This window comes from Suillus bovinus (genome assembly GCF_016758785.1).
Source record: "Suillus bovinus strain UH-Sbo-P2 chromosome Unknown EDB93scaffold_23, whole genome shotgun sequence".
Lineage (NCBI taxonomy): Eukaryota > Fungi > Basidiomycota > Agaricomycetes > Boletales > Suillaceae > Suillus > Suillus bovinus.
This window is the reverse complement of record NW_024542079.1, coordinates 394,945-414,837: the sequence shown is the minus strand read 5'-3', so window position 1 is coordinate 414,837 and position 19,893 is coordinate 394,945. Positions and strand designations below refer to the sequence as shown.

Sequence of the window (19,893 nt, the reverse complement as noted above, 5' to 3'; positions counted from 1 at the left end):
TAATCTGGGAACTATGTAACCGGTACCGGTACTATGAATTATGTAACAACCGGTACTTCCAACTGAATGACCAGAATCACTTTCTGAAACAACTCCGCTGCATGTGCAGCTAGTTGTTGATATATGTGACATTGTCGGGCAGCATAACATGTATTTCCGGTCAGCCCAGTGAAAGTGGCATTGTCCATGAGACTTAACCATTGCTTGGCCTTGTAGGTAAAGAAATTGACAGACCACTGCATTTCATGTTTGACAAGAATGACCTCTTCATTCCAACGATCACACAGGGCCTTTGTCCGGAGCCAATTGACTCTATAGACTGTTGTTGCAATATGTGAGAGCGGATCACCCAATATCACCAGATATGCTGGATACTCACATTCTGTTATCCAGTCATTTCCGGATGTATCACCCTGAGCATTTATTGACCAGAACCATGCAAGAGTAGTGTCCCTCTGACCACGTGCATTTGGATCTGCAACTGCGGCATTTGCCTTCAGGTGTTCTTTCTTTAGCGGAAGATATTTCTTCAGCAGGTCGTGATCAGGGAGTTTTGCTAGCTGCAACCGACATTTTGAATATATCCTGGCATTGAGATTGACTACCATTTCCACTGAGCGAACCTGAGTCCATGCCCTGGTGGAGGAGGCTTGTGACTTGGCTGACCGGATAGTATTCCGGAATATAACAGCTTTATCTCCCAGATGAACTCTAATTGCATGAAGGGCATCATTGGCCTGACCTTCATGAAGGGCAGTTTCTTCTTTCATGAGATCAGTGAGACCCAATTCATTGCATCTCACTATACTGAGGTTGGAAGGCAAAGGTAAGATAGTGAGCTCAGGTTGAAAGATGGAGGCATGATGTGTTTCCGGATCCGGATCCGGATTGTGATCATCGAGATCAGAATAATCTTCATCCGGTGAATTATGAACCCTGTCTACCAGAGAATCTGGTTCATTGCCATCAACCACAAATCCAAGATAGGTAGGTGCCATTTCAAGAAAGCTTGTAATGCGAGTTTGCAGCTTATCTCTGAGTCGGGCTACTGTCAACAATTGAATGTCTGTAGAATGCCTTCCGAGCCTTTTCACATCTCTAGAGAGAGAGAGAGATTTGGGATTCTTCTATGGTGAGACCAGTTGCGAGCCAAGTGGCTGCTCCTCGTCGACTAAGGGAATTGGTAGCTAGATGATCCAGGTGATTTTGAGCCTCCAGCAGGTGCAACTCCTGCTGCTTTCTAGTTGGAGCTGTAGATTATGCCATCCGGATAATAATCAGTATGTGATCGGGCCCGGATGAGTAGTAGTAGAATTTGACACTTGCCTTTTTTCCAACCAGACCTCATAAATGTCCATGGCTGTTGGATCCTCCAGTCTGTTTGCCTGAGCAAGAGCCTCCTCTGCTTCCCAAAGAATGACCATGACAGGCTGAACTGTCTTGTTAAAATTTTGGAATGAGAGTGTGCTCTCTGCAGCACCCTTGACAGCCTCTTTAAACTTTCTGCAAAGAAATTTGGCTGAGGGGCAGGTCAGCTGGGAATGACTTATATGAGACTGGGACATATTTGTACATCTGGATATTGGCAACTCACTTATGCGAATCATTTTCATGAAGTTTGAATCATTCATCTGATAATCCAATACCTCCTTGCGATGAGGAGTTCCCATGCCCCTGGCTGACGGGGAGATTATGTTTAAAGATGCCCAGAGTGTTTCCATGATCTCTCCGTCTATCCTGCCAGTCCCATGGATAAAATTTGATGCATATCAGACATAGCAGCTGTCCTGATGGCCATGCACATGCCACAAACATATTCCAGGAATGATATCTATGTCAATAGGGATTGACAGATACATGCTTGATGTGATCCAGTCCTTGAGAAACTTATTATACTGACAATTTATATCATAGAACATTATTCCTCATGAGATTCCATCTGTATGGTAGTTGAGTGCTTGACTCAAGGCATAGTCCATGTTCATCTGCCTGATTATTTTCGAGATCAGTAAGACCGGAAATACATGTAACCAGATGCAATGTCTATTTACCTTTCACCCTTCTGAAAATCCACCATGGAATGTGGGACAAAACATCCATGCTGTGCACATGCACATCTTCCTATACCAGTGGCCTCTAGCTTTTGTTGGGAGGCATTTGCTTGATTGACTGCGTGGTGATTGTCATAATCTGATTTTTGGACATGGTCTTGGGCAACAGCCAAATGACTCTTGTATCTTTCATCTCCGACCATGAATGCAAGACCATCCATCAATGATACTTCATCAGATGGATTCACCGGATGGAGGTGCTCAGCTTTAAAATTACCATCCATGACCAAAGTCCTGGTGAAGAGCCAGGAAGGGGTGTCATCAGGCTGAGTGGCCATACCGGTTGACCAGTCCAAATTTATCCCCGGTTGAGGACATGCCAGACAAAATAGGGCGAGGTCACTGGTCTTAGGCTCATCGTTTTTATGGGCAAACCCATGCCACTTGTAGAGCTTACATTGATGCCATTGTCTGGCAGTCCTCATGAGCTCTCTGTAGCAATCCTGCAAATATTATTGTTCAATGACCGGCTGAAGTACAGAAAATGAAAATCAACTTACCAGAACCATCAATGGAAAGATGCTGGAGGTTAGCCTCTGGATCTTACTGTAGTAATTCATGGCTGATGTACCACATTCAAGGTTGTCTAGCAGAAAGTCGTCCAAGACGGAGAATGTGAATGCAGTTTTTGGTCTGGTGAAGGATGCTAGAAACAAGCCTGCTTGAAAGAGCTGCATATCTGGGTTTAGAGCTCTGGGGCAGTGGCAATACCATATGGATAGGGAGTGAACACCGGATTTGTCCACTATGGTTGTAGCCGGATGATCTGAGTCTGTGACAAGTGGAATGGAAGTTTCCTCCAGATAATCATTATGGTCTATATTTTCATCGGTATCTGACCATTCAAAGAGGTCTGATGAGTATTCAGTGCTGCTGGGACATGGAGTGCCATCATGAGCAAGGTGAATGTGCAGGCTGACTTTCATAAGTGAAGTTTCTTGAAAAAATGATCCGGTCCATTGACTGATGCGATGGAAAGGATGTCTTTGATGCTGGGTTCTGCAGCACTCTGTGCAAAACAGGGGCTCGTTGAAACACCCGTGGCATTTATAAACCCCATCCTTCTTGTAAACTTCACAAAGCCGGTTCAGAGAAGGGGTTTCTTGGACCATGAGTAAATTTATGTAGTCCTTGAACTTGTGCTTCCATTGCCGGAGATATTCATTCTGACTCTGCATGATCCAGTCAGATGAAGACTGCAGATATCAGAAGAACTTCTGCTTGCCAGAGATTTTGGTAATTTAGGCTGAGGCATGTAGCCTTGGTCAAAGTCAAAGTCAGCACCATCATAGAGCATCTGAGAGAACCCGGCTGTTTGCTTTGAGGGAGATTTTGTTGGTGACAATGTCACTGACTTTGTTTTCGGGGACCATGAATCTTTCACCCAAGATGACCTGGTTCCTCTGGAAGTAGTTTTCTCCTTCAGTTTATATAGCTGAGGCAATCGTTTCTTCATCGGAGGAGTGTATGTGATTCCCTTTTGTTTAGTATTTGCCATGATTGATACCAGGACCTAAAGAATTGTTGGGCTGGGGAGTGCACTTAAGCTTGATGATCGGCAGGCATATAACTTTACACCTGTGCCTTCCTTCAACTCCGGCCTCTGAGCGATTTGAATCACTGGATTACCATTCCTGTTTGTCATTGAGGTACCAACTCCGGCCTCTGAGTGATTTGAATCACCGGATTACTACATTTTCTGTTCCTGTGTATCAGTGAGGTTACCAGGCGATCAGAAATCTTGGAACATCATCTCTATTTAGGATATATTAAGGTCAGAGCAACTGAGTTTGCCATACGTTTCATCATTTCGGAATCGGTTAATCAAACATTGTAATCCTGCCATCATCCCAATTCCCATGGATTTCTTCCAGTATAAATGTGTCTCCCTATGCTGTATGGCATATTTGAGAGTATTACTGTATGCTGCCTGTATACTATATGATAAACTTGGTCTAAGTTTGTGTGTTTTGCAGTCCTAAATTCTATGAACCGGAAACACAGGGCATGTTAAGCCTGAGAGTATCATGTTGGCAGACAATCTCTTGTTCGGTTCACTATTGGATACATGGTGGCAATTGGCTATGTAAGATTATACTGTATCCTTTCTTCTACCAAGACCTTAACTGCTTTGCAATGGCCTGATCCAACTCATCAGTACACAGCCCCAAAAAGACCAAGCAGAAATTGACTGAGGAAGAGCTGCTGGTCTTACAATCTCACCTAGAAGAATGGAAGGAAGCAACCGGTAAGGATAGGAAAATGATTTTGAGGGCGGTCATAAAAGAGGCCAAGATGCAAGCCCCTAAGATGGATGCCTGGCTGTTGAAGAAAAGGAAATCTGTAAGCAGCCCATCTTCTAATTTCATAAATGCTCATGATGGATAAAGATGTACCGGGACTGGTTATATAACTGGAGAGCTAAAAAGACACTTAAAAAACAAAGCAAGTTCAGTAAGAAATGGACTACCCGGTTGGTGATAGAACACCAGTACAAGAAGGAGATCCTTGAAAAGACCGGAGCAAGGCCAGGAGGGAAGGAAATGATTAAACACTACCAGGGTGCGGTCAATGCAATTATGGCCGATTTATCTGAAGAGCAGCTGGAGGAAGCAAATAAGACTGCAATAGAATGGTCTAGCAGTGCTCCTCCTACAGATGTCCAGGCTGAGTTCGCTCAGAAGAAAGCTCCTGATATGATGAAGGATCTTGCGACTCAGTTATGGAGGCAGGCCAGTATGAGGATATTCATATTGTCTGCATGGAAAACCGAGGAAGGTGAAGTGAGGATCAATGGGTGAGTGACATTTTCATTCTCTCAACCGGTAAAGATGGTCTGATCTTGTCATAAGAATTGACTTCAATGAAAAGTTAGAGGGCAATAGTTTCACAAATACAAAGGACTGGAAGCCCATGTTACCAGAGTGGAATGCCTATGTCGGAGAAGAGTTTGGTAAGCATCTTTTTGTGCAATGTTGATGCATCCAGTCAAGTACTTACACCATGTGATGCCAGCAATTGACCGGAATGATGATGATAATGGCAATGAGGATGCAGATGGAAAGGAGAGCAGAAACCAAAGGAGAAAGAAGGAGTTCACTTTAGAGGTCGAGGCCTATGGGCTTCCGGTCATACCAGATATTGAGTCCCTCAACTTAGAAAACAAAAAGTCTCTTATCCAGACATTCCTCACAAAACACTACAGTAAGTTTCACGAATGAAATATCTGCAGGGTTGATAAAGGAACTACTTATTTTGCAGGGTTTTGCAGTTAAAAGCCAAAGGTGTCTGTTCCTTGGTCTGCAGTGATGGAGGCTCAAGAGAATTTCATCGAGCCCAAGTTTTTACCTACCAGTGGAAAGATCAAGGACCCGTCCAAGCTTCAGTTGCATGAAGCTAACCGGCTCTTGCAGTTCTGGCATCAGAGACAAAAGGACAAGGTTTGGCCAACATTTGAATTCAAAGGCTGGCAAGACCATGAGAAGGAGATGAGGGAACCAGTGGAGAAGATCTCAGAGAGTGACTCTAGCACAACATGCAGTCCAGTAACAGCAAAGGCCAGAGGCCCGGTTCAAAAACCAACCAGCAGGTCAACCAGAAAGTCATCTGGCAAGTCAACCAGCAGGGTGGAACCGGAGTCAGGCAGTGAGGGTGAGGATGGTGAAGGTGAGGTGAAAATGAAACCGGCAGGGTGGAACCGGAGTCAGGCAGTCCAGTTCAAAAACTAACTGGCAGGTTGACCGGAAAGTCATCTGGCAAGTCAACCAGCAGGGTGGAGCCAGAGTCAAGCAGTGAGGGCAAGGATGGTAAAGGTGAAGGTGAAGGTGAAGGTGAAAACGACGAAGCCCGATTACTGCCATCCAACCGGAAATCGACCAGAAAGCCAGGCAAAGCTGTCCAATCTATTCCGGTTAAAAAACCACCTGCCAAGTCAACCAGAAAATTATCCGGTAAGCTGGCTGGAAGGGTGGAACTGGAGTCAAGTGGTGAGGACGAGAATGGGGATGAAGAAGGCGATGCTGAAGTCCAATCACCGCCCCTAGAGCATCAATCTATTGGAAAGCAAATCAAAGCAGTCAGATTTTATCCAGAGGAAGATTCCGGCCCATTGGTCAAGAAATCTAAATCAAATATTATTGGGTGCAACATACCACTGGAGGACAATGCTGGCACTCCTTCAGCAGGATCATCCAGCAATCATTCTACAGCCCCACTGCCTCCCAAAACTGCATCGAGAAGTAGCTTTGTTGGTCCTGCATCAGCCGGTTGAATGAAGAAGTCCGGTCAGAAGATACCTGCACCTAAACCAACGGCTCCTTCCACAACACAGAGCACTGGTAAGAAAACTAAAACACATGGAGCTCCCATTGATAAGCCCGAGCCAAAGCGCTCCACTAGAGCTGCAAAGCTGTCTCATAGATTTAATTACATGCAAAGAGCATAATCATCACATTTCATTGAATGTACTATACAAGGGGTGGAAAGTATCAATGGTATATATATATAGATGTCATGTCGACAGTCGGTATATTGATATAAGTTGAAATGCCAACAATAACTCACTAGTGGCCTGAAGAACTTCCTCGCTAACAAGGGCTTCTTCCGGCGACATTGTACCATGAGCTCTTTCCATCTCCAACCAGTGTATTGCCAAGTGCAAGTCACCTACAGTGTGCTGAATCACAAATCCCATAGGTTCCAGTTCACTAACCATGGCTAAATTTGAATGAGTAACAGTGATATTTGATGGCATGATAAGACCTACACGACTGATATGGAAGACCATGTACCAGATCCAGTGTCTCGAATCCCATCTCCAAAGGTGTCTCTTCCGGTTGAATATTCAAATGATGGGCAAGATCATGTGCTGGATCTGTCCCAAAGCCCATATCCAAAGATGTCTCTTCCGATCGAAGACCCACTGAATGTACATGTAACACTGTAACCTAATACAATAATAAAACTCACCTGACTGATCCGGAATATCAACCGGATCAACGCCAGAAGGCCTCTGCTCTGGATGATCATGTTGAACCACAGGTGAATTAAAACCCATGTCTAATGACATCTGGTCCGGATCACGATGTTGAACCAGAGGTGAATGAAAACCTATGTCCAAATCCAGATGACCGCGTTGAACCGGAGGTGAATTGAAACCCATGTCCAAAAAGCTGTCTTTCACTGAAATATCATTGACTTAATGATAATCATGAGTAATTCCATTCCTTGCATATTGAATCAACCAAATACCTGAGCCACCAGCCAGTCAATTGTTTGCCCGGAAGTTCGGAGAGCCAGTCGCCGGCTCCGCAAAATCATTGGTATTGAATGCATGGCCAGGTGGAAATCCCATGTCCAACTCGGATATAGGTGTGGCAATTGATGACTGGTTAGTATTGGACAAAGGAGGGAACCCCAAATCCAATGTGTCTGACACCGGTTGACTTGGGAATCGGTCAAAACCCATGTCTAATGACCAGCTGTTCTCAATCCTGCACTCTGGCATCATCAAAGTCTTGCTATCCTTCCACTGGTCATGAGCCGATGCAACATCTAGGTCTAGAAGGCATCAATAAGTAGGTGTATAGGTCAGCATGAGAGGACTTACAGTCGCCAATGTTTGAGCAATTCATTCCAAGGCTGTCGTGTCCCGGTTCCAATATGTCAAACACTGCTGGATTATGTGAGGTACCTTCTGGAAAGGCAGTTAATTTATTACCTTTGGCCCCACTAGATAAGTGTAAATTATCCTCAATAATCTCTGAGGACAAAATTCTTTTCCTTCTTCTGCTGAATGAGTTGTCTAAATCAGTATATTTTGTGTGATAACCGGTGTAATGATGGCTGCGGCGCTGGGCTCGAAACCAGGCAATCCAATACCTATATTCATACCATTCCCCGACCTCCCTTGACCTTCTGAGGGCCGCGCACACTTGTCCGAACCTTCTGCAGGCAGTTCTCGTGTTCCGAGACCCATCCGAACCTCGCAAGTTACCATACCATGTCCTATCCTCGTCCTTTTGACTTCGCTGGTGCGTTTTCCTTTATTTTAACTATATGTTGACTATGTCTTAGTGCTACATGGATAACAATCCCATCGGCATCCTGTCGGGAGCCTTGGAATACGTATAAGCAGCACGCATTGCGGCTTATTACATGTATACTTGTATTCTTGCACACCTTGCGGCTTATTACATAGGTTCGGACTTGCTTATCTCACTACTAGTTTCGCCTACGGATTCCGGCCTCTCACGGAAGTAGGATATAATCTCGCTCGCTGGCTACTGATAGGGCACTTCACTTCCCATACTTTGAGTAGTAATTAGTAGAGTCACCTCGGTATAATCGTAAACTGCGCAATTGATCCTAGTTCATTCGGGACGATTGTCTGGCTAAACCGCTGCCAAATTCGCACTTCGTTTATTCTCAAGCCCCGATAGATTAGCATTGTTCCGGACTTCGGACGTTGCACAAAGTCTTATACTGTTATTTGACACACCGACATACCGACACATCGACACACCGACATATATAGACCTTCAGACAGCTTTTGCAAGCCTCGGAAGGCATCGCACTACTTTGGACAACACCTTTGCAGCCTCGGACGACCTTCGGTCGCATCGGACAAGTTTCTCGGTACTTTGGAAGTAGTCTCGGAACTACGGACGAGCATTGAAGAGGTTTTCTTCCAATATCTTGTCTACTCTCTAACTGTATAAGACCTCCCTTGCATTATCAAGGTAGTTTTTAGGTTGTCTCTTGGGACGAAGCATACTCGCATCCCTCAGGACTAGGGACTCACATTCAGTGGAGCCCAGACCAGATCTACTCTTTACACTGGAATGTGTCATGGGTTGTTCCAAAGCCTGTCAGTGGATGCTCTACTCACGCCAATTTGATAGTGATGACGTGGCAACAATGGCATTCACACAAGAACACATGGCAACTTCGGAGAAAAGAGAACCGGTACATTAATTGTTCCTTTGGCAAAATCCGAAATCACTCAAACATCCGGCAATTTTCAATTCTCTATTTCCTTGTTCCCTTCCGGATCTCTCTTGCAAGCCAACCTGCTACCGTCATTGTCTTACTGCTGATATGTCTTCCAACATTAGTCCTGCTGCTGCTGCCACTGCCAACCAGGCACTCATTGCCCTTCTTGGCAGGTTGAATCAGATGGTCGAAGAGGTTCTCCGGTCCTGGTCAGAAGATAAGAGGATGAGGTTGAACAGAGTCATTGCATCTCAAATGGTGTGTTTGTCATTTTTTATGTATTGTATCCATTAATATCATTAGAATGATGCCATTCACTCCTACCAGATGGCGGCTACCTACATCCCCCTTCGGCTGCTCTCTATGGCAGCTGAGATTCATAGAGCTCAGAGGGGTACCACATGATTTGTGCAAGTACCGGATTGGACTTGTGTTGGCAACAATGAGGACATTTGCCGAGGACATCCATTATACCCCAGGACATTGGGTCCTCCTCCCACTCATACAACCCCTACCTCCACACCAACACTCCCATCTGGCCCTCCACTGGCCCCGGCTCCTGTACCGGCACCTGCTCCTCCACCCACTCCTGCTCCTGTACCTGCTCCTGCTCCTGTACCTGCTCCTGCTCCTCCACCGGTACCTGCTCCTTCACCTGCTCCTGCTCCTGTACCTGCTCCTGCTCCTCCACCGGCACCTGCTCCTGTACCGGCACCTGCTCCACCGGCATCTGCTCCATCTGCTCCGGCACTACCAGCTCCCAGCACAATCCACATTCCTGCCAATACAACATCTGGTGCCATTGCAGGCCCATCAAAACCACGTGGGCGGCAATTCAGTGTGAGTCCCCCATGTCAGGTCAAGAGGGCCCGGAAGGCTATCCCCAAGTCGAAGCCACTGTTGACAGACACGGACACTGATGGCGACACAGTTCGCATTGGGAAAGATAAGCCCAAGGCGAAGGGAAAAGGAAAGGGAAAGGCGAAGGCTAAGGCAAGGGCAACGTCACCAGATCGTGATATCCAGCAAATGACATCATTGATTCATACAGAAGTTACCAACCATGGTCATTACCACTAGGCCAATGCCACCCCCTCCAGATCAGAAGAAGAAGGCTGCTGACTCGGAGGAATATGAACTGGAGGAGGAGGAGGAGGAGGATGAAGACGCAATTGAGCCTGAGACACAGGTCAAACCGGGCGAGGGACGATTACCAGTAAGTTTTCATATTATTGAACCTATCGTGAGTATGGCTCATATAATCATGATAATAGTCCAAGTCCGGTACAGATCATACCAGAACAGCCAAGGACAAGGCAAAGACCAGGGGCAGGCTGTTACAAGATCATCTAGATGCTTGGGCCCCTACCATTTTTCTCCTCATCCTTCTGGTATCAGCCCTCGCATCATACCCTTACCCTGACCTCACCCTTGTTATCCTTGTTATCCTCGCATTCCCTTTCGCCCTCTACCTGTCGCTTCAGCAGAGCCAGTACATCTGGCCGGATCCTTTCGCTGATGAAGCATATCCATGCTCCGTTCCACCACCTGACTGATCCTGTGGACAGTCCCTTTGCCCTTACCGTCCGGACGGTAACCTATGATATGATGCACGACGCATCCCCTTTGCCCTGTTTCCTTTCCTAATCTCTGACTCAATGCGCAGTCGCACATGCGACTTATACTTAGCTCCGCAGCTGCACGATCGCGCCCCTGCATGTTTCACTTCTTATTCTGATCTTTGACTCACTTTCTTATCCGCACGTTCAGAGCTCACCCGTGTCTCACCTCGAATGTGCCTTCCTTTTATGGTCATACCCTTTACTGTTTACTTCTCTTGGTAGTACGAGTTATCATCCACTAATACGCTTCCTGTCCTCTATATAAACTCGCTACCATGTAACATATTCCTTAACTTGAATCTACTTGGTTCTTGACCTCCTACTCTCACCAGAGTGATCCTTTCTGCCTCGCCAGCAGTCTATATTCTATCTTCTTATCTGCTCTTCGCGGATAAGCCTATAGTCTCGATCTTTACTCATCGACTTCGTCGACGAGCAAAGCCCCTGTTAACTAGTTGGACTTCTGTCCTTCTAATTAACGACGATCTTACGATTAACCTTCGGGTGTCGTAAGCCTAGGCCGATATAGCTTATCGTCTCGCATCTGCTTGACGTAAGCTACCCGATTTGGACATAGGCATCAAATCTTACTTGCCGAAGCCTCGCCAAGTAAGACCCCTAACCTTGGGCTAGCCCAAGGACGTCCTCGACCGTTGACGACACACGCTCTGTTTGAGCGTTGCCAACAGATACCATCCAAGTCGTAACACAGGCATCCACAGCCAGTAAGACATCCGGTAACTCTCCACCAGTAGTGCTATACTAATTCTTCATAGAAACCCATTGGTGCGCCTCTCCTACCATGCAATAGATGCACAATTATGAAGGCACAATGCGAAAGCTGGTTGACCAAAAGGGGCGAGGTCGCCCATACTTGCATTCTTTGCAACAAGTGGAGGATGAAATGCATCCGGCTGGATGATCCGGTCATACCGGCCACAGCCATAGTCACTCGCTCCAAGACGACCAGAAAGACCAAGACCATTGGGCAGTCCAAGAGCAAAGGCAAAAGCAAAGGCAAGTATCTTATTTTCGGTAGTATGTCTACTAATTGTATTCTTTTAGTCATCCAAACTCAGCATCCCAGTCCTATTCTGGAGGAACCAGATGTCGATGTTGATATGCTTGATGCCCCTTCACTCACTGGCACCGGTCATCCTGGCACTGCTACAGATGCAGGACCCAAGGTATCTGCCGATGATGGATTAATGAATTGATGGATTGAACCCATGGATGACAGCACCCTGCCCCCAGCACCATTTATAGAGACACTGGATGACATCCGGTACTCACCAGTCTATCCTTCTCATACTCGAAGACCTGCCTCTCCTGTTAACATTTCTGTACCTCTTCAGCCTCCCCAGCCCAGTTCTTTGACTAATGTGGAGATGGATGCCCTGTTGGCCCAAATTCAGATTGACATGGATCAGCTCCGGACACGTGATGACATAATTCATGATGACCTGTCCCATTGTATTGACCAGCTGCAAGCCAGCTGCACAAACGAATTCACCTCCCAGAAGGGAGTGATAGATCAGTTGACCTTTCAGGTCAGCGGTATCGCCCGGTACCTGAGGGACAACCACAGGGCCACCACAGCAGCGTGTTCAACTCCACCAGCATTCAATCCACCACCCATTGTCATCCCCAATACCCCCACATTCCCTGACTTTGGCTCAATCAGTGCCTTGGGTCATGCCATCACCAACAATGTCTTCACTCCAGATGTGTTTTCGACCAACACGTGTCCTGTCGGAGATGGCTCACCAGTCACAAGTAGGGATCTGCAAGGGTATGGGTAACCTGTGCGGGTCACGGGTATGGGTACTACTGGGGTATGGGTATGGGTCGAGATTCTAAGACCTGCGCTCTTACCCGTACCCCAGCTATACCCGTGCCTTCCATAAATGTCCTACTTCCCATGTGCACACTACAACTGGCACCACCACCAAGCACTCAGACTTCCTGCCAGCAATGCATCAAGCTTGGGAAAATGATAACTCTCAATGCAATCTGTTTGAGAGCCGTTTTGCTCGTGAGTCATGTCCTTTTGTTCTACAGTTCACAAACTAATTTATGGTAGCCATTACACAGGCTGCCATACGTCTACAGCTTGCGAACTTCAGGCTGGGATCAACGTGTCTCTGCACACCGACATCTCTCCAAGCAGGCTAATCACCAGTGGTGTTGATCTACAGGACCAACAGTAAGTTTGCTAATTAGTCTAAGAAAACTATGCTAATCAGAAAACTCAACAGGCAGTGCCTCAAGGTGGACATCACCAACATGTCTCTTCAGAAGCACCCGCCACCACATCGCTACCAACACCTTCGCATTTGGTGGTACTCACCATGTCCCCCACACCACGTTCGACAACACCCACTACGTCGCTGTGCAGCACGCTGACGGATGCCACCAGCAAGCACCATCCAGCACCTATGCAACACGCTGACTCGCCAGCATCGAGTGTACATGCTCAGACCACGCCAGCATTTGCTGGCGTGGCTCAAACGCACACAGAAGACACCAGGATGAAGAGAGAAGGACAAGAGGAGGAATGAGAGGAGGAAGGAAGGATCTTGTCAGTAAGTCGCTGTCCTGACTCTGCCCCCATTTTCTGCAATGAGGACATGACACCCGACATGTCACACTCTCGCGCCACCACGCCACCATCTCCCATTTCGACACACTCACCTTTGACTTCGATTGTACGCACAAACGCCCAGTGTGTGCCAGCAAATTTGCTCGTGCCTCCACTCCTTCCTGTGCCAACCACATATGTTCAAGTCACGTCAGCATTTGCTGACATGTGCTGGACATATGTGCTAAGCACTGGCAGTGATACCTATGGTACCCGTGGGTAAACCCTGCACAGGTGCGGGTACGGGTCTGAGCTTGTTGTACCCGCCAAAAACCCGTACCCATCAGAGCGGGTACGGGTTTTTGCCGGGTGTGGGTGTGGATATGGCCTCCAATACCCGGGGGTTTACCCGTGCAGTTCCCTAGTCACAAGGCATGAGCAGGTACCAACACCCTCCACCTCTACCATCAACCCTGTCCCCACCATGGGGGAATCCGGTCAACACAGTCGTCCGGTTAGTGCACTTCCGGTACCGGCCACTACTGTCCCAATGGCATCTATGCCCTCAACCAGTACCCTTCGCACCATGCTCACCGGGCCACCAAATCTGCCGGCAGATGGTCAGTCCCTTTCGGCTCCTTTGCTGAACCAGTCATTTGCACCTCCATCAAGGCAACAAGGTCGGTCGGTGAGTGCTAGGCATGATAAGAACCCTTCTGGTAATAGGGCCAAGTAATGCCAGTACATGTAGTGTTTGTTTTGTTGATAAGGACAATCTAATGCCATGGTAGAATGTATTAGATGGTGTATTAGATTGACCGGTTAATGTATGTAGTATACCGGCCGATGGGCTTGTGAAATGATGCATTGACTGGATAATGTAGCTACCGGATCATGGGCCAGTGATTATAGATGCACCTGCCGGATGATAATCTGACCGGATCTCCGGTGTATATCATTCGTCCGGCTCGGTCATTTCCATTTTACACCGGATTCGCTATTGGAGTAGATTCCTGTAAGTCTATGCTATATACCCCCGGCCCATCCATTTACCTTGGGTACACACATCCGGCCGGCCCACTCATCTCCAATGTAAACAGGAATTAGCATTTATAATGTCCTATATACTAATACATTCCTATACCACTGTCTATATAATGTACCCTCAGCCCATCTGTGTGTCTTGGGTATACACATTCACCCAGCCCACTCGTATATCATGGTACAATTATCTCCATGGGCCCACATGGGATGGCCCGTTCCCAATGGTACATTGTCACACTCGGCTGTCCGTCTGAGACAGGGTGAATTCACTGAAGGGGCTCACTCGCTGCATCTCTTTATGTTCGTGTCCTGTCCACTGCTTCACACTCGATATCCCTTTCTTGAAGTGTCGAAGGCCAGGATAATTCGGGATCGCCTTGAAACGTGCATCCATTTCGTCCTCCCCAATAATATTGATGCACCACTTCACAAGGTGGTCTTTGAACACACCTTTGTGAAGTTGATGCAGAAGGTCGGGTGTGAACACTAGAAAAATGTCCACGTGAGGCAGATCAGCCCAGAAAGGCTTGCAACAACTGACCAAACACTGCTTTGGAAAATTGGCAACATATGCTGCAAGAATTGGGTAGACACGACGAACCCATGAGTCCACACACACCATTTTGACACCGTCGTTTCCAGCACCAATGAGAGGTTGGAGCAGTAGAGCCATGCAATGGTGGAAGAGGTGGTATCCAGCCAAGGAGCATGCATCAGGGGTGAAACAGTCAAGTTTGCTAGCTGGTAAGTAACCAATGAGGACAATTGCGTGTGCTGATACTTGGCACCTTTTTGCTTTAGTGATGTTTCCAATGGATATGTACACTGGCCATGCTGACTTATCCCCTCAGAACTGCAACAATGATGTTTTGTCTGAAGATAGAATGATTGGTGCTATCATTGCACCCTCTGGCAAGGTGTTCTGTGTGCAAGGTCAGTCCGTTACTTTGTCGCTCCCTCTCAAATAGTCTTACCTGTTTCTTGCCCCACCAGTCTGCTGTCCACATCTTGTCGATGACTCTATGTTGCCCCGCACAGTCTGCATATGCTTTGGCAGGTGAGTACACCATATGTTCTTTGAAGGCAGGATTGCCAATGAGCTCTTTCATGCATTCTACAGGGTCCCAGCTTCACAATTCAACCTCTTCTTGCAAATTTCGCCTTTCTCATCCTCGAGGTTTCCACACACAGTCACCTTCCTACAACTCCATCCTGGGCTGCATGGAAGTTTGTCCACATGCTGCAAGAACAAGTGGTTGTTATGAAATGAAAGTTTGCTGCGGTTTTGTGTCTGGTTAGGGTATCAATATTGTAAGTTCAAATTTTGATCAACACTTTCAAACTTACTATGGGCAGTTTCAGGAATTCTTTGGTCCGCATCTGACCAAGGTTCTTGACGAGCTAGTGGGCCAGATCCCACTCTTTCCTGGTGAGTGATATCTATTTAGTAGATGTTTTGCCAGCACATTTGAGCACTTACTTGTCCTCAAAAGGCGACCATGGATCCTCACCCTCTTCCTCTTGGTATGTTCTATATTTTTCAAAACTCATCTCCCCCTCATGCAGTGCCCAGCCAGCATCCATCTGAGGTTCAAAATATTGGCCGTTATTGGTGAACGACATCCCATCTTCATCTTCGACTTCCTCAACTGTAACACAACAAGTCTTGCTGAGCGCTGGGTTATCATCTGTATCTGGAGATGGGTGTGGGTTAACATGGCCTGGAGCTGCATCTTGATGGGGGAAGTCAACATCTGGTGCGTCGTCTAAGTTCTCTGCCTCTACTTCTTTGATCATTGATTCATACTGCGTTCGACATTCAAGACGCCCTACAATGTGTCTCTTGAGACCCTCAGGTGTAGCTGTTACCTTCCCACAGAATACACAGTGGGGCATGCTGGGTTGTCTGGTGTGATTGACAGCGCGATTGACACGAAACTCGTGTTAAGTCGTGTTGTGCCAGCCCTAAGGTATGTTGATGCCACAAGAAATGGAAAAAACATGCTAATGTTATCCTGTCCAGGCTCAAACTGCGTTCCAGAAGGTCAACTCCTTCTTGGACTTGCGGAGAACAAAATTGGACTATATTTGAAGTTTCAAGACCTACCACCACTCGACTGGCAGAAGGTCCTCCTTCTTGGACTCATGGAGACCAAAATCGGACTATATTTGAAGTTTCATGACCTTGAAGTGCTACTGCCATTCGACTGGCATACATGTAAGTGTCTTCAATCTACCTATGGTACTCGCCTCATTGGTGCCCAGATCTAGTTGTGGCGCAGCACCTGGTCACTGCTGTGCCCAGTTTGAGTCTAGACCAGGCTGACCCTCAAGTGAGTCCTCATACTGGCCCTAATTGTGACTAACATGAAAGTCGTTTGCAAGCGATGTGACCCTTGCAAGTGACCAACTACTGTCACGGATGCAGTTCATAATATGGAGATTGACCCAAACATCATTGAAAATAAAGGCAATCCACACGGTGCGCCCTTATTCCGAATGACACTTGACTGAAACTAACTGACAACTAAGCTAGGGTAGTAATGCCATGAGCCACAAGTAAGAGCTCCAACAGTTGAACCTTGCGTGACTCCTCACACCGCTTTTTTTCAGCATTCCATTGCACCGTTATCATCTCCCGCACCAAATTTTGGTGAGCAACAGGACCTTGTATGTGCTCTGCATGACTCATCACAAAGCCTAATCTCTGCATCCCAGCACTCTAGGACAAGTGTTCGCAGGTAGGTCTGCAACATTTTGATGGGTCCTGGAGTTTGGCGATATGGTGGCAATGGAAACTGAATATCAAGAGCAGGCTTAACCTCCCTTGGTGTATGAGATACCTCCCTAGCCCATCCCGGAGCAACGACCACGTGAAATGGTCGACTTGGAGGAGATACGGCCCTGATGGTTGGTTAGTGTTTGTCATGGTTTATGGTCGGGTATCACCTTTTGCTGACTTCAAGCATGTTCGGTTTCTCTTCAGCTCCGTTCAATAACAAGATGTTCAGCTTCACGTTGTCTGATTTGTTCGACAACATGAACGCTGAACTACAACATCGGTGAGTGTGAGGCGAGCATTGGAGAAGGCAGCCACTTACAATTTATTCATTTTGGCTGTAGTATCGATTTCGCTGTAATATCAATTGTATTTTTGAAAGGAAAGTCATCCCCATCCCTCTTATTTATGCCATTATATTGACACCGCTTGGTCAGTTGAAAACTTTAACTTTGTGATCAACAAAACTCGATCAACAAAACTCAAAATTTGTTTGTTGATCCAATGCCACTGTAGGGTTTTTAAAGGAATGCATACCCCCTCCTTCTGTCGTTGTTATATCTACTGGCTACCATCTATCATGCCCGCAAAAGGCCCCTCCAAAAAGGGGGGTAAAACAGCACTTTTGAAGGCCCAGGGGAACCTACATGCAGAGATGGTGTCGGCTGCAGGGTGCACCACAAGTGGTCGACAATGTCAGCCAACCGAAAAAGAAACATATTGAAGTAAGTTATATCAAGCCCAACATGAATGCTTGCACTCACTTACATGTTTCTGCTTAACAGTTTTAAAAGCTCGTCGAGGAGAAGAACACCAAAAAGCCTCAGAAACAAAGGTGAAGAAGCGCGACTTAAAGGCACTGTGCACTACATACTGGACACATCTGAGGTATTCAACAGCGAGCCTGCTGGGCTTCTCAGCGATGCTGACAGGGACAAAGACAACATGGTCAGTGTTTTATTTGTCCAGGCTCCATGTTACTCACAACTACATAATAGTTTTCAGACCGCAGTGTACCTACAAGACTACCTAATTAACAGGCACTCACATACAGTGTGAGCAAGACCCCTCCAACTGTCTTGGCCCGAAAACCCACAAGTAAGATCCTTACGAAGCCACAGAAAGGTACTATGTCTTATCCTGTATATATCTTAAACCAACACGCTTTTTCAGCATCAACAACTGTTATGTCGTTGGATAACAACAGTGACAGTGAGGCCAGCAGCGACAGCAACAATTCGAACAACTTTGTCGATAGCATGGACCAGGACGACACTGAGAACGAGTCTGATTGTCGTGCGGACAACACTCCCAATGATCATGACAAAGTGGCCGAAGCTTCTTCACCACTGGTTGTCGGCACCAAGCACAAACTGGAGGACTCAGAGGTCCTCAATACTGACATGAAGTTCAATAAAGGTCCAGATGGAACACGCCAACGGTTAAAGGCCAGCGATTTCGACAATGTCACCACTGTCTAGTCATGACTCGCGCACCTTTTCCAGAGACACTGATCATTGAGACCAAGCTAGCAAAGGATGCCTGGCGCGAGGCGTCTAACATGGCAGAGCTTACCATCCAACTTACCCCTTCTCTCGTCAAAATGGTATGTCTCGTGTCCGCGTCCTTGCCCTACTTGATTTTCTGTTGCATATGGATGATGAGGCGCACATCACAAGTGTGCGTGGAGCTTAAAGCAAAGATGCATGTACTGACGGCCTCGTTCTTTGGCTTCCGTGCAAGCAGATCTATACCCGCCATCAAGGAAAACCGTAATCTGGCTGAGTCTCTCAAGGAAGGATCACATTTTGTTTTTAAGATGCGTGTTTAAATTCAATTTTACCATCCTTAGTCAATGTTTGACTGGTGGGGTAAAAGGACTGGGAAACGAAATGTGGCATCTACAAGACCGACTTAATCCAGTCGGCGATCAACCATATGTGGTTTGCAAACCGAAGCGACGAGGGTATAGTATATGCTAAATACTTTAATCCTTTACCTGTCCAAACCATGGTGCTTATACTCACAGCAGTGAGTGTATTCAGTGATTCTGATGTTCGTACTGCACTGAGGTCTGACAGATTGAATGCTGCATCGAAGAGTGGATGACTGGAGTAAAGGAGGACATCAATTTTTCATCACTTGCTTACTCCCCAGTCTACCTTCTCCATCTCAACTCCCTGCAGCGGTTCGACGAGCAGACTGCTGCTTACAAACTGCTCGGTAAAATTGGTGTCAATCTTCTTGACGTCGCTCGGTATTTTTTTTATTACTTATGTCGTTCATCATCCAAACTGACATTCATACAAAGGATGCACGCTGGTGTGGATCCATTCATGGCAGCAGTGACCATTGATAGCTTCACAGATGATGTTTTTGATGAAGCTATTTGAGAGCATGAAGACGAGGCTCAAGAAGCACAAGAATTCTGAAGGGGGGTGGTGATTGAGGCGGCTGTATCTCGAGGATTGTATACATGCTCACGCGCTATAGCACCTTAATTGATTCAATTTTGTTGATTTCTGGTCAGCGGCCTGATCTATATTGCAGGAGCTACAGTAGCAGTGTGTAGCTACCTGTAGCTACCTGTAGCTCAAACAAGCAAATACTAACACTATTCCTATAGCACCCTGTAGTAATTTGTAGCATATATAGCATTCTGTAGTACTATATAGTTTGCGGCGCGGCTATATAGCTCCACATAGTAGACACTTGACAAATCTGGCTACAGGTACTATAATGACTATATAGCACCCTGTAGTC

The 19,893-nt window shown here is 46.6% G+C and overlaps 7 protein-coding genes across 7 annotated transcripts; 4 read left to right on the top strand and 3 right to left on the bottom strand.

Annotated features, from left to right (window-relative positions):
* Positions 1-38: 38 nt before the first annotated feature.
* On the bottom strand, positions 39-3,003 carry EDB93DRAFT_1103558 (uncharacterized protein; the record flags this gene model as incomplete). Its single annotated transcript, XM_041447321.1, has 8 exons — positions 39-319; positions 380-560; positions 624-1,008; positions 1,339-1,519; positions 1,595-1,737; positions 2,052-2,554; positions 2,612-2,928; positions 2,952-3,003. The coding sequence occupies 8 exons, from the start codon at positions 3,001-3,003 to the stop codon at positions 39-41; spliced, it is 2,043 nt and encodes a 680-aa protein (XP_041308363.1).
* A 1,135-nt stretch (positions 3,004-4,138) lies between these two features.
* Positions 4,139-6,381, top strand: EDB93DRAFT_1249912 (uncharacterized protein; the record flags this gene model as incomplete). The annotated part of the gene is made up of 7 exons (XM_041452923.1): positions 4,139-4,197; positions 4,277-4,454; positions 4,502-4,908; positions 4,964-5,064; positions 5,127-5,315; positions 5,418-5,802; positions 5,847-6,381. 7 exons carry the CDS (start codon positions 4,139-4,141, stop codon positions 6,379-6,381), a joined length of 1,854 nt encoding a protein of 617 aa, XP_041308362.1.
* Positions 6,382-6,536: 155 nt separating this feature from the next.
* Positions 6,537-8,109, bottom strand: EDB93DRAFT_1103556 (uncharacterized protein; the record flags this gene model as incomplete). Its single annotated transcript, XM_041447320.1, has 7 exons — positions 6,537-6,577; positions 6,675-6,827; positions 6,877-7,032; positions 7,080-7,292; positions 7,557-7,670; positions 7,720-7,841; positions 8,045-8,109. 7 exons carry the CDS (start codon positions 8,107-8,109, stop codon positions 6,537-6,539), a joined length of 864 nt encoding a protein of 287 aa, XP_041308361.1.
* Positions 8,110-9,209: 1,100 nt separating this feature from the next.
* Positions 9,210-10,660, top strand: EDB93DRAFT_1249909 (uncharacterized protein; the record flags this gene model as incomplete). The annotated part of the gene is made up of 5 exons (XM_041452922.1): positions 9,210-9,362; positions 9,408-9,498; positions 9,565-10,108; positions 10,185-10,320; positions 10,379-10,660. 5 exons carry the CDS (start codon positions 9,210-9,212, stop codon positions 10,658-10,660), a joined length of 1,206 nt encoding a protein of 401 aa, XP_041308360.1.
* A 1,295-nt stretch (positions 10,661-11,955) lies between these two features.
* On the top strand, positions 11,956-13,287 carry EDB93DRAFT_1249908 (uncharacterized protein; the record flags this gene model as incomplete). The annotated part of the gene is made up of 6 exons (XM_041452921.1): positions 11,956-12,453; positions 12,507-12,544; positions 12,613-12,761; positions 12,821-12,932; positions 12,985-13,068; positions 13,125-13,287. The coding sequence occupies 6 exons, from the start codon at positions 11,956-11,958 to the stop codon at positions 13,285-13,287; spliced, it is 1,044 nt and encodes a 347-aa protein (XP_041308359.1).
* Positions 13,288-14,583: 1,296 nt separating this feature from the next.
* Positions 14,584-15,421, bottom strand: EDB93DRAFT_1240350 (uncharacterized protein; the record flags this gene model as incomplete). Its single annotated transcript, XM_041451744.1, has 3 exons — positions 14,584-14,751; positions 14,782-15,197; positions 15,298-15,421. The coding sequence occupies 3 exons, from the start codon at positions 15,419-15,421 to the stop codon at positions 14,584-14,586; spliced, it is 708 nt and encodes a 235-aa protein (XP_041308358.1).
* Positions 15,422-18,739: 3,318 nt separating this feature from the next.
* Positions 18,740-19,167, top strand: EDB93DRAFT_1050027 (uncharacterized protein; the record flags this gene model as incomplete). Its single annotated transcript, XM_041444669.1, has 2 exons — positions 18,740-18,955; positions 19,009-19,167. Coding segments are annotated over 2 exons (375 nt in total), but the record flags the coding sequence as incomplete, so codon positions are not given.
* Between the last annotated feature and the right edge of the window lie 726 nt (positions 19,168-19,893).